This window comes from Nanorana parkeri, unplaced genomic scaffold, assembly GCF_000935625.1.
Source record: "Nanorana parkeri isolate BGI_ZX_2015 unplaced genomic scaffold, ASM93562v1 scaffold261, whole genome shotgun sequence".
Lineage (NCBI taxonomy): Eukaryota > Metazoa > Chordata > Amphibia > Anura > Dicroglossidae > Nanorana > Nanorana parkeri.
Window position 1 is genome coordinate 414,233 of NW_017306529.1, and position 12,383 is coordinate 426,615.

Sequence of the window (12,383 nt, forward strand, 5' to 3'; positions counted from 1 at the left end):
GACTGCAGATATGCCCAAATAAAATGACTTATGCCACTTTTGATATTTGCTCTCAGAACCCCCCTCCCCCCCAGAAAAACAAAGAATAGATGGAGATGACAGGGAAAAGTACGATAATGTAACCAAATAATTTTTAGTACTAGAGGTCGGTTTACAGAATAATGATTTTACTGGCCTGGAGTAAGCACCTAAGTATGTTGTCTGCAGGGGCCCAGAGGAGAGGCCCAGAGGGCTGCACAACAAGCACCATAGGGCCAAAGGTGGGTACAGGGGTTTATACTGACAGTAAAGCAGAAAACCGAAGAAGAGGGACAAGAAGGTAAGACTTAGACCAGGGGTGGGCAACTCTGGCCCTCCAGCTGTTGTGGAACCACAAGTCCCATGAGACATTGCAAAACGCACAGTTTTAGACATGACTCCCAGGGTCAGAGGCGTGTTGGGAGTTGTAGTTAAAGCACAGCTGAACTGCCCGCCCCTGAATTAGTGACATCTTCAGGCAGACTACACTGCTAGTGGATGAATCAGCCTACGGGATCCACTGTCTCTGGAGGCTGAGCTAGGTGGCAAAGAGAGTGTCACATGACGTCCTTGAGCGGAGCTAACAATGGACATGTCAGAGCGGTGTGCATTTGCATGCCCACCTTTAGTTTTCAGCAGAAGGGTGCACAGAAAGGTGACAAGGCTGTCGCTCCATACGGGGCATGCAAAGGCAGCGTTGCCACTCTACTAGTGGGAGTGGGGGGGAGTTTATTGGACAGTGAAGCAGAAAACAGAAGAAGAGTGATAAGGTATAGAATAAGGCAAGACTTAGTGACATCATGCCAGTGGAGGATTCACCCTCCGGGATCCGCTGTGGCAAAGAGGCTGTCACATGACGTCCTTGACCGGAGCTAACACGGGACATGTCAGAGCGGTGTACATTGGCATGTCCACTTGTAGTTTCCAGCAGAAGGGTGCACAGAAAGGTGACAACGCTGTCGCTCCATACAGGGCATACAAAGGCATCGTTGCCACTCTACTACTGGGAGTGGGGGGAGTTTTGGGAAAGGTTTATATGGTCAGTGAAGCAGAAAACAGAAGAGTGATAAGATGGTGTAGAATAAGGAAGGACTTAGTGACACCATGCCAGTGGAGGATTCCCACTCCAGGATCCGCTGTGGTGGTGGCGTAGAGGCTGTCACATGACGTCCTTGAGCGGAGCTAACACTGAACATGACAGAGCAGCCCACATCTGCTACTGGTTTACAGCACAAGCATGTATAAAAAGGTGACAACAATCCCACTCCATACAGAACATACAAAGACAGCGTTGTCACCCTATTAGTGGACATAACAAGTAGTAGAGTTTTGAGAAAAGTTTAGAGTATGAATGAGACAGAGGAGTGGAAAGAAGACATTAAATAAGGCAAAAGGGAGACTGAGTTCTTATTTCCAGTGTGAGAGTTGAGATAAACTTTCAATGAGAATGTAAGAAAAGGACTAGAATCCAAGGGCAGATGGGCAGGAGGGCTGCTGCAAGTAGTTCTCGCCCCAGAAGCTGACAACCCATTTCTTAGCTGCAGGCACCGTCTTCCCTCCAGCAGCTGGATTGAGGCAGAAATGGCTGTCATCTGACAGCTCGAACGGCAATGTCAGCAAAGATGTTAGACAAGTCAGGGCTGCTCTGCTACCCATCCCACTTCATGTGACACCCACCCACATGCCCACCCTTCGCTGATCCCTACCTTCTGTGTGGCAGCTGGAAGACAGGATGGTGTTCGGAGGTCTGAAGATGTAAGGCAGGTAACGAGAAAAGCATTTCATCTTCAACTACATGTACAGCCCGTTCAATCCATGAGGATCCTGCGCTCGGTCACGGCAAGGCAAGTTGCATCGCTCACACATGCAGTCGTGTCTCCGGGGTTGTGCATGTCGGGGAAAGCCAAGCAGCTTGTGCAGCCAGACCCCATCATTGCCTTTAGCAGCAGCACTAGCAGAATGTCAGCCTCCCATTACTGCAACTCTCAGTGCTCCGGCAGGCTGGCGAGGCTCTTCATTGGCTGGAGCTGTGTGGAGCAGGATTTGCTGACTAAGTCAGTCCTGCTTGTAAACACACACTACCATCCCCTCATCCCTTCTGCCTTCCATCCACACTCACTAATCCGGCTTCCTCCGCCAATCACAGGGACCCCACCACTGGGAACTGTAGACTGTCTGTGAGCAGCATTCTACCAAATGACTTTAACCCCTTCAAGTACAACTGCAGACCAAACTTTTCATTTCACATCTGGATGGAGTGCAGAGTGATTATATCACCTGGCATGACAAAAATCCATGCCACACCTGTCTATCCCCGCCAGAAGGCCTACAGCAGGGCAACCTGCTGCCCTCCAGCTGTTGTGGAACTACAAATCCCATAAGGCATTGCAGGATTCTCCCAGCCACAGGCATGACTCCCTCAGGTAGATGCATGCTGGAATTTGTGGTTTCACTACACCTGGCCTACACTGATACCGTTTAAATCCCAAACTGACCAGCACACAAACAGTTCAACCCCTTAGCTGTTTACTAAAGGTGGAAATGCAAAAATGATCCAGCAATTCACATGATGGAATTCCTACATTCCACCTTAGTAAACAGTGGAGGTCTTAACTGTTTGTGTGCTGGACAGTTTTGTCATTCTAGGTTCTTCTTGCTATGCTTTAGGGTCTTTTCACGCTATCTCCAGACCATTGCGTTTTTTTTTTATCTGCACCAAAAATGCATACACAGTAATTCCAATGTTTTTAATGACGGCTAGTTCACACCACACTAAGCTTTTTTTTTTTTTTTTAAAGCACAGCATGCTGCATTTTTCCATACTGGAAAGCATGAAAATGCATCAGAACGCACTGGAGGGCACTTAAAACCCAAGCAATAGCAACTTTAAAACAAAAAATGCACCGGAATGTAAAAAACACATCAAAAACACGCATGAAGGCATATGCAGAAACACATTCAGATCTGATGTGGAGGTGGTGTGAACAAGCCCTATACATCCTACCCAAGGGTACAGTCACAACAGCAGCCACAATCAACTGTGCAGTGCCAATAGTGTGCCAATGCGCTCACTTGAGCCGCATTGCACTTTTTTTTGTTAGAACTTGTGCGTTTAGAAAAAGCACTGCATGCTGTCATTTTTTTAAGCGCACACCACCAGAACGCAGTGGTGTGAATTGAGCCCATCCACGACAAGGCAAATTGCCTTGTTTTGCGTTTGGACTGTGCTGACTAAAACGGCTAGCGCCGCCTGAATTCAGATGGTGTGAATCGACCCTAAAAGAAACAGACACCAACATTAATATTAACACTGACTGACGCTGACAGTAAAAGAAAAACATATTTTTTTTAATTTATTGTCAATGTCAGTTTTAGTGTCTGTGTGTTTTAGGTAGGATTCCAAAAACAAAAAAAATCTTCATTTATTGTCAGCGATTTTTCCATTTTTATTGTTAATGTCAGTGTTGGTGTCAGTGTGCTTAAGGTAGGATTAAAACATTTAATTTGAATCCTACCAAAAACACACTGACACTAACACTGCCATTGACGATGACATTAAGAGCTGTTCACACCTATGCGTCATATTAATCTCACATTGCAATGTGATTAATAATCGCACATTTCAACGTTACAGTGCAGCATGTGCATTGCCATTCATGGCACCCAATGCACCACCCACCCGAAACACATTCCCACACAGCACAACGTGAGGTATAACAACACCATGTGTTGCGGTGGAAATAAGTAGTGCGTGCATTACTTTCTTCCACCCGTACCACAACACACAGTATTGCGGTACTGCATGTTGCACTGCATGGCAGCGCATTGCGGAACTGTGTGATTGACACAACACATAGGTGTGAACAGGCCCTTAATTAAAAACATGTTGTTTTAATCCTTCCTAGAACACACTGACAGCAACACTAACATTGACATTGACACTGGCAATAAATAAAAAACATTTTTTAATTCTACCTAAAACATATTAACACTGACCTAGATCACGTCCAGCTATTGTATCTTTATTTTGTGTTGTTGTTTACATTCTTCTATGTATGTATAATGTACAATGTATCCCTTTCTACTCACAGAGAAGAAGATGGGAAGGATTCTACAGCTAGCGATCACTGTCATAGCCAATCTCAGGTTATTACAGTGATCACGTGATCGGGGGCTGTTCATGCACAAACACATGTATGCATTTATTTGTGGAGCCCAGAAAGTAAGCCCACTACCTTGACACTGCACATATGTGTATAGGTGGCCATACACTCTACAACCATCGCAAGACTTTAGTCTTGCGATGGTTGTACAGGGATTAAAAAAACGTACGATCTGCCTATCTTGGACAGGCAGATCGCACTCTCGATCATCGCAAGCCCGCCCCCCTGAGGGGCGGGCTTCCGATGACCGCAATGCTGAACGGGCAGTGTGCGCGTGCGCACACCGGCCCGTTCGGCATTTGTCTTCCGAGCACCGTTCTAACCAGCCGAGAATCGTACGATTCCCGGCTGGTTTTCGAACATGCTGGTTCGACAGAAGACGTGCGACCGTACAGTAGAAACGGTCGCACGTCTCCGTTCACACTGCTCGATTATCGTACGAAAAACCGATCGCATACGATTATCGTACGATAATCGTGCAGTGTATGGGCACCTTTAGGCTGTTGTAAAGGGGTTAAAAGCATATTTAAAAAAACAAACTAATAATAGATTCACTCATATTGTAAAAATAAAAAAATGTGTGTTTATTAATTTTTTTTTGCATTAGAGCCTTAAAAGCATTGCAACTGTGATCAGTAAATCATGGGTGCAATGCTTAGACTCCTACAGACCCCTTCTCCAGCCACCAGTCCGTACTGAGATACAGACTAAAGCGGGGGTGGGCAACTCTGTCCCTTCAGCTGTTGTGGAACTACAAGTGCCACAAGACATTGCAATTCTGACAGTTACAGGCATGACTCCCAGAGGCATGCTGGGATATGTAGTTAAAGCACAGCAGGAGGGCCAGAGTTGCCCATCCCTGGAGTAGAGGAAGTGACATCACCGCACTTGTGCTCCATTGAGATCTACGAGTCCCTGTCCTGTGGTAGCATCCTGTGAATGGATCTGGGAATGAATGACGCACTCTGAACACATAGCCGAGCCAAACTGAAAACTACATAGAAGCCTGGGAGGGGAAGTGATTTAGGTTAGAAGGGGGCTTCGAAATGGCAATGTATGGCAGTAAATATGGGTGAAACATGGCGGGAGGGGATTTATAAACTATTTACATAGCAAACAAAAACTATGCAAATGAGAGTTATAGTCCATTATGACCACTAGAGCCGAGAAGAATAGGATTTTCATATTCCCTGCCTGCAGCTACACCTCACATAGAGGTGAGGAATGCCCTGCCACAACTGATTGGGTTAGGAGGGGTTTGTTTCAGTTAAAGTTTGGGGAGTGATTTGCACTAAGCCCTCCCGCTCATTATTCACTACAGGATGTATGAGCTGGTGGGAGGAACCACAGCATATGGCAGGGGAAGCAGACATTCAACCCACCCAGAAACATGGAAAATCTGTAGTTTAAAGTCATTAGTGGTACCTCCTTCGCACATCACACTGATGTACCTCAGAATTCAACGGGTGCTGGAACTGCTGGATGGTGCCACAGTATACAGTTTAGAGGATATGTTGTCCGCACACCATTCTGCTTCAGAATATCATCTGTATTGGTATTCCTTCAACATGACATAAAAATGGAATGTTTCGTAACCTGGCAGGGTCCTTTGGTCAGGCAAAGTGTCCTGGGCCACCAGACAGGTATGTTTGAATGCTCTTATTTTACTCTGTGTGCATAGTTTACAAGGCACCTTGTGGTGACTGGGTCTCTTTAAACATGGCATCAAATTCCTAAGCCTCTCCATCATTATGTATTTTAAAACCTCTGGGCCATGTGATATATAAAGAATAAACAATGATAGTATTTATGTTTTACCACTGTCTGTTATACTAGACCTGAAATGTAATGGAAACCTTTATATGACATCCTATGAAACTTTGGAGATGTACTTTTTTGCAAAATAAAAAGACATACAGGGTTATTCACAAAAGGGTGAAGAGTTTGGAGAGGGCAGGAGAAGTGAACAATCTAGGACAACATAACTGAACTGAAAATAAATAATTTTTCTAAATCAGCTATGTTGAATTCAAAGTTTTTATTGGTTTTCCATAAGATTAGCATGTTTTAATACCAGTTTTTAACATATATATCCAAAGAAAAAAAAAAAATTCAGAATTTCTCACATTAGCATTATTTCCCCGCTATATGGAAACTTATGGAAAAACTTTTTACTGTACAAAAAGAAAAAGAACAAAAACAAAAACAAGAAAAGTAAACAAACATAAAAGAAATGAACGATCGTTTTATATTGTAAAAATCAAGGCATTAATTATGGTTTCTTTTGGTTCCAAGCAGCAAAACAGTTTTGCTTAAGCTAAAGCATCGAGAGTAGTGTTGTGTGTATTTGATATCTCTTGGTATATCAACCAAGGCTCCCATACTGCTTCAAATTCTGCATAGCTGTCCTGCAAAATGCTATATAGTTTCTCATGGATCATGATCCAATTCACTTTAGAGAGCACCAAAGTGAATGGAACCTTTTCGGCTTTCCAAGACCGAGCTATTGATGTCTTAGCTGCCAGGAAAAAAAAGGAGACAAGTTTGCTCTGCGTCCTAGAGATGTCCGGGATTGATTTGTTTAGTAATATATACTGTGGTTCTCTGGGGATATGAATCCCGAGAATCCTAGAAAGCAGGGCAAACAACCTGTTCCAAAAAGATCGTAATCCTGGACACTGCCACCAGTCATGGAGCATAGTGCTCTGCTGTTTACAGCCCCTGAAACATAACGAACTGACGCCTGGGCCCATCTTCGCTAGTTTTGCTGGCACAAGATACCAACGAGAAAAAACTTTATAGTTAGCTTCTAGGAGAGAAACATTTAACAGTGCCTTAGTTGATCTTATAGAGCACTGTTGCCATTCCTCTAGGGAGAGTGATGTCCCTATTTCTATCTCCCAAGCCACCATATAAGCTGTTTTTGTAAATGATCCTAGTTGGGCCTCATAGATCAAGGACGTACCCCCCCTTTGACCTAACCCTCCTAGGCACCACCGTTCATATTGTGTTAACAGCGGAGCTCCAACCTCGGGAATGTGTAGAGTAAGTAGAAAATGATTAATTTGTCTAAATCTAAAATATTCGGAATGAGGCATCTTAAGAGTGTTTATACAATAAAGATATGTAATTGGTCTATAAAATCGCCAATCCTATACAATCCTTTGTCTATCCACCATTTAAATGCTTTTGGCTGTAATCCGGGCATAAAATTAACATTTTCGAATAGGGGCGCGAGGGGGGAGTGAGAAGACACCATCCCTTCCTTGTTTCGAATCTGATCCCATAATGCTAGAGAATGTATTAAAGTTGGCGCCAGGGTCTTTGGCCTTTGTTTGGATTTCATCCATTTGAGTGCCTCAATAGAGGGTCCCTTATGCGAGCTAAGTTCCATCCTGACCCAGTCTGGAACAACTGACTTGAGATATATAGATGATAGTTGTGAAATTTGTGCTGCCCTATAATAGAGAAGCAAATTTGGTACCCCTAAGCCCCCCTGGTTTCTGGGTTTGAAGAGAGTTTTTTTCGAGAGATTCTTGGTGGATGGACCTCTGAAATTTGATGAGTTCTGTCCGTTTGATCGGGATTGGTAGTGTCCTAAATAAATACAGTATTTTGGGGAATAGAGTCATTTTGATTGAGTGAATTCGCCCTATCCAGGATATATTATATGTGGTCCATCTGATCATATCTTCCCTGAGAGATTTGTATAGTGGTGGAAAGTTTACCATATATAATTTAGTGTACAGTGGGGTGAGTTTCACTCCCAGATATTGTAAGGAGTCTGTGCGCCAATTAAATGGGAACAAATTTTTAAGGCTCGACCAGGTTTCATCAGAGAGATTGATATTTAGTGCTACTGACTTGGAGGCATTGACTCGAAGACCCGATATCTGTGCGTAATTTTCCAGAAGTGCCATGATGTTAGGTAATGACACCAATGGAGAGGTTACAAATAACAACATATTGTCTGCAAACAGAGCGCATTTATGTTCCTCTAAGAAGCATTTTATCCCTTTAATATCTAGGCTATTACGAAGTAGTATTGCCAGAGGTTCGATTGCTATGGCAAATAATAATGGCAAGAGGGGGCAACCCTGCCTAGTGCCCCTTCGGATTTGGATAGGGTCTGATAGATAGCCTTGAAGGCGAATCTGGGCTGATGGAGTAGAGTAAAGAACATTTACTAGGTTGAGAAATTTAGGCCCAAATCCCCAAGATTTAAATCAGCTATGTTGTCCTAGATTGTTCACTTCTCCTGCCTTCTCCAAACTCTTCACCCTTTTGTGAACAAGCCTGATAGTAGTGAGTAGTTTATTATTGCGTCAATTCATTTTAAAGCGTAATACTAAAATTAGTGTGAGTGCTGATATTGAATGATTATATCCTATTATATACAGTCCGGAGCTTGCATCTTCATACATCTTCATACAACATTCTGCCATGGAGCTTTACATTTTTAATAAAGAAGAATTCCATGATTATAAAAAGTTAACCCTTGCAGTGGGGCTACCCCATGCACTGCAAGGGTTAACTGCTCATTCGGATCTGGGATGAAAATAAAGAAGATATACTCACCGGATCCTCATTCCTGTAGCAGTGACTGCTCACCTCTGTCCCTTCCGCTCCGGCTGTGGTATGTCCCTCAGCATCCTCACATGTAATGGACAGCATGAGACATGACAGGTCCTTAGACCACCCAAGCCTGGGGAAGAAGAGGCTGCAGGGACTGGTCTAGCAACTATGCGGAACCAAGAATCAGGTGAATGTTTCTTTTTTATTTTTGCCCCCTAGGCAAAACGAGTACTTAAACCTTGCAGTGTGGGGGTAGCCCCACTGCAAGGGTTAATTTTAGATAAAAATCCTGGAGCATGCTAAACCCACTGCAGTGAACTTCAGAAGGAACTGTTATTTTTACATTGTTTCAAAATGTTCTACATCCACTGCTTTGTGTTCCACAGGGTGTACTTACAACAGGTCCAGGGCTTGTACTACTTGTTGAAGTAGATTTGTCATACCTTTATACTGTATGATGGCAGTTTAAAGTGATTCTGTTGCAATAAAAACATAAAAAAATCCTACTAAAGAAAAGAAGTGTCAGATGCTTGCATCCATCTCTGATACTGTGGGTCCAACTGCTGGCCATGGCATTTACTTCTGATGTAATGACATAACAGCCATTGGGTGGAACCACAATCACACAGTTCCTCTAATGGAATCTTATGGACAAATGGGCCAATCATAAGTGAAAGTTGTGTGAATCGTAGGTAAAGAAATTTGATAATTAGACCCATTAACGTTGTGGATAAATAGAGGGGTACGGCAGGAGGAAAAAGTGGAAGGCAGGGAAAGTGGAAAGGCGTGTGTGAGATAGAGAAAGGTTAGGGGAAAGAAGTGGGGGTGGTTAGGGAGAAGTGGGGGTGGTTAAGAAGTGGGGGTGGTTAGGGAGATATGTGTGAAAGAAGGGTAGACAAGTAACGGTGCCCACACACCTTGCCATAATCGTACGATAATCGCGGGAAATCCCGCGATCGTACGATTATCGTAAGGTGTGTGGAAGCCGTGCGACCTCTACTACTGTAAGGTCGCACGACTTTTATCTTACGAACATGTTCGAAAACCCTCCGAGAATCGTACGATTTTCGGCGGGTGTGTAGCATGTTTGTAAGATAAAAGCCAGACGGGCCGATGTGCGCAAGCGCACACTGCCCGTTCGGCTTTGCGGTCATCGGAAGCCTTGCGATCATCGCAAGTACGATCTGCCTGTCCAAAATAGGCAGATTGTACGTTTTTTTAATTACCTTACAACCATTGCAAGACAAAGGTCTTGCGATGGTTGTAAGGTGTGTGCCCAGCTTTAGGGATAGGAGTTAGGGATGGAAGGGGCAAAGGGAAGAGAGATACAAGTGGGGAGCATGTGTTATATGAAGGAAATAATAATCCTGGAACATGCCTTGTTTTCCTTCATCTGAAAGAGTGAAATCAATCTAATAGTGCCAGATTGTCTTGTATGTGTCTCTAAAGAGAAGCTTAAGTGCTCCATATGTCAGTTTTCTTCCACTATGTGTAACCACGTAAAGATTGAGGAAGAAGAGAGGTTCCCCCTAATTTGCTCTTTAAGCGAGCAGAGATTCAAGGAATGGGTTGTGGGAAAGGTGAGATATAAAAGTTTTCTTTTACAGCGTGTGCTTTTTTAAAACAGTGTCAGACTCACTTTAGCACATAATAAATAATGTATGACGCTGATATAAGTAAGATGTTTTAGTTGCTGAATACATTTAGGATCAATTACATATGGGGTTCTTGAAATAAATGTACTTCTTCTCAAATGTACATGAGATTAGAGAACCCTCACCATGGGGTGCTTTGTAACCATTGGCTTGTACAAAGCCGTAGTCACTTTAACTGAGTTCAAAAATACAATATCATGGTCTAGCTTCACAGGTGACAAAGTGGTATTTAACTATAATCACAGTTACTGCCAGAGATTATATAAATATTTCCTTGTACTTTGCAAGCTGAGCTGTACTGTATGTGTTTTAATATGTGTCTACATGTCTACCTACCGTGTTTCCCCAAAAATAAGACAGTGTCATATATTTTTTTTTTCTACGAAAAATGACACTAGGTCTTATTTTCGGGGGATGTCTTACCTGGCTGCAGCTGTCCACTCTGCCGTCCAGGGAGCCACAGACAGGTGGGCGGGCGGGGGGCGTGCCCAGGGAGGGAGCTGCATTGTGCAGCAATGCAGAATTTGTTAATGTTTTAGATTTGGATATAGTAGGGAAAGGTTAAAACAGTGGTTCCTGAGCTGCAGTCCTGTCTGCATTTAACGAGCTCATGCGGCACTATTTCTTTGACTGGCACCAATGATGAGACACTTCCATCCACTGACACATTTGAGAAGGCACTATTCCTCCCAGTGATATCACTAATGAGGCACTATTTCTCCCATTGACACCATTTATGAGGCACTATTACTTCCACTGACACGATTGAAGAGGCTTAATTCTTCCACTGACACCACTGATAAGGCACTATTCCTCCTACTGATACCAACAATAAAGCACTGATTCTCCCACTGACACTATTGAAGAGGCTCAATTCTTCCCATTGACAAGATTGACGAGGCACTCTTCCTTCCGTTGACACCATTGATGAGGCACTCTTCCTTCCGCTGACACCATTAATGAGTCACTATTCCTCCCACTGAAACCATTAAAGAGACTCAGGTTTTCCCACTGACACAATTAAAGAGGCTCCATTCTCCCCCTGACACCATTGATGAGGTACTCTTCCTTCCACTGACACCATTAATGAGGCACTATTCCTCCCACTGACACCATTGAAGAGGCAAGATTCCTTCCACTAAAACCACTGATGAACCACCATTCTTCCCACTAACACCACTGATGAGGCACCATTCTTCCTACTAACACCACTGATGAGTCACCATACCTACCAATAACACCACTGATGAGGCACTATTCCTCCCACTGACACCATTGAAGAGGCAAGATTCCTTCCACTAAAACCACTGATGAACCACCATTCTTCCCACTAACACCACTGATGAGGCACCATTCTTCCTACTAACACCACTGATGAGTCACCATACCTACCAATAACACCACTGATGAGGCACTATTCCTCCCACTGACACCATTGATGGGGCACTATGCCCAGGGCTGGCGCTACCACATAGGCAACACAAGTGGCCGCTTGAGGGCGCTGGTGGGGGAGGGCGGAAAAATAGCACCGCCCTCCCATACACAGGAGCAGCACAATCGACGTGGCTCTGATCTTCAGTTTCCTGAGCCCTTCCCACAGCTCCCTCTGCTCTCTCCCTCTTTCCGAAGCTTGCTGTTCCTGTTCTGCCCCGGCCGAGATATTAACATATGAATGGGCTGCAGTAATTTGCATATCAATAAGCTGCAACCAATTCATATGTAAATATCGCGGCTCATTCATATGCAAATCACCGCCCCTCCCCTCGTTGCTAGGCCCAGGGACGGATTTACTCTCCCTGCCGCCCCAAGGCCACATTCCACAATGTGCCCCCCTCCCCGCTAACCCCCCCCCCATCAATGGAGAATGACAGGGGCGGCAGGGTTAGTTATTTTTTTTTATTGTTTTTTTTCCTTACTTTTATTATCACTTTTTTTACTTTTTTTTAATTTATCTTATTGTTTCCTTTTTTTC

General features: G+C 43.9%; 1 protein-coding gene across 3 annotated transcripts in view; it reads right to left on the reverse strand.

Annotated features, from left to right (window-relative positions):
- The window catches only part of LOC108787438 (serine/threonine-protein phosphatase 2A 55 kDa regulatory subunit B beta isoform), a 285,509-nt gene that overhangs the window by 259,631 nt on the left and 13,495 nt on the right, over positions 1–12,383 (reverse strand). The window contains exon 1 of one of the 3 annotated variants that reach the window (XM_018556994.1): positions 1,725–2,067. The exons of 1 other annotated variant lie outside the window; for it this stretch is intronic. In XM_018556994.1, the coding sequence (XP_018412496.1) occupies positions 1,725–1,798 (74 nt within the window). In that variant the 5' untranslated portion in view covers positions 1,799–2,067. Of the gene's footprint in view, positions 1–1,724; positions 2,068–12,383 lie in introns of those variants that run through there. One more of the 3 variants, XM_018556995.1, reaches the window with a different exon arrangement.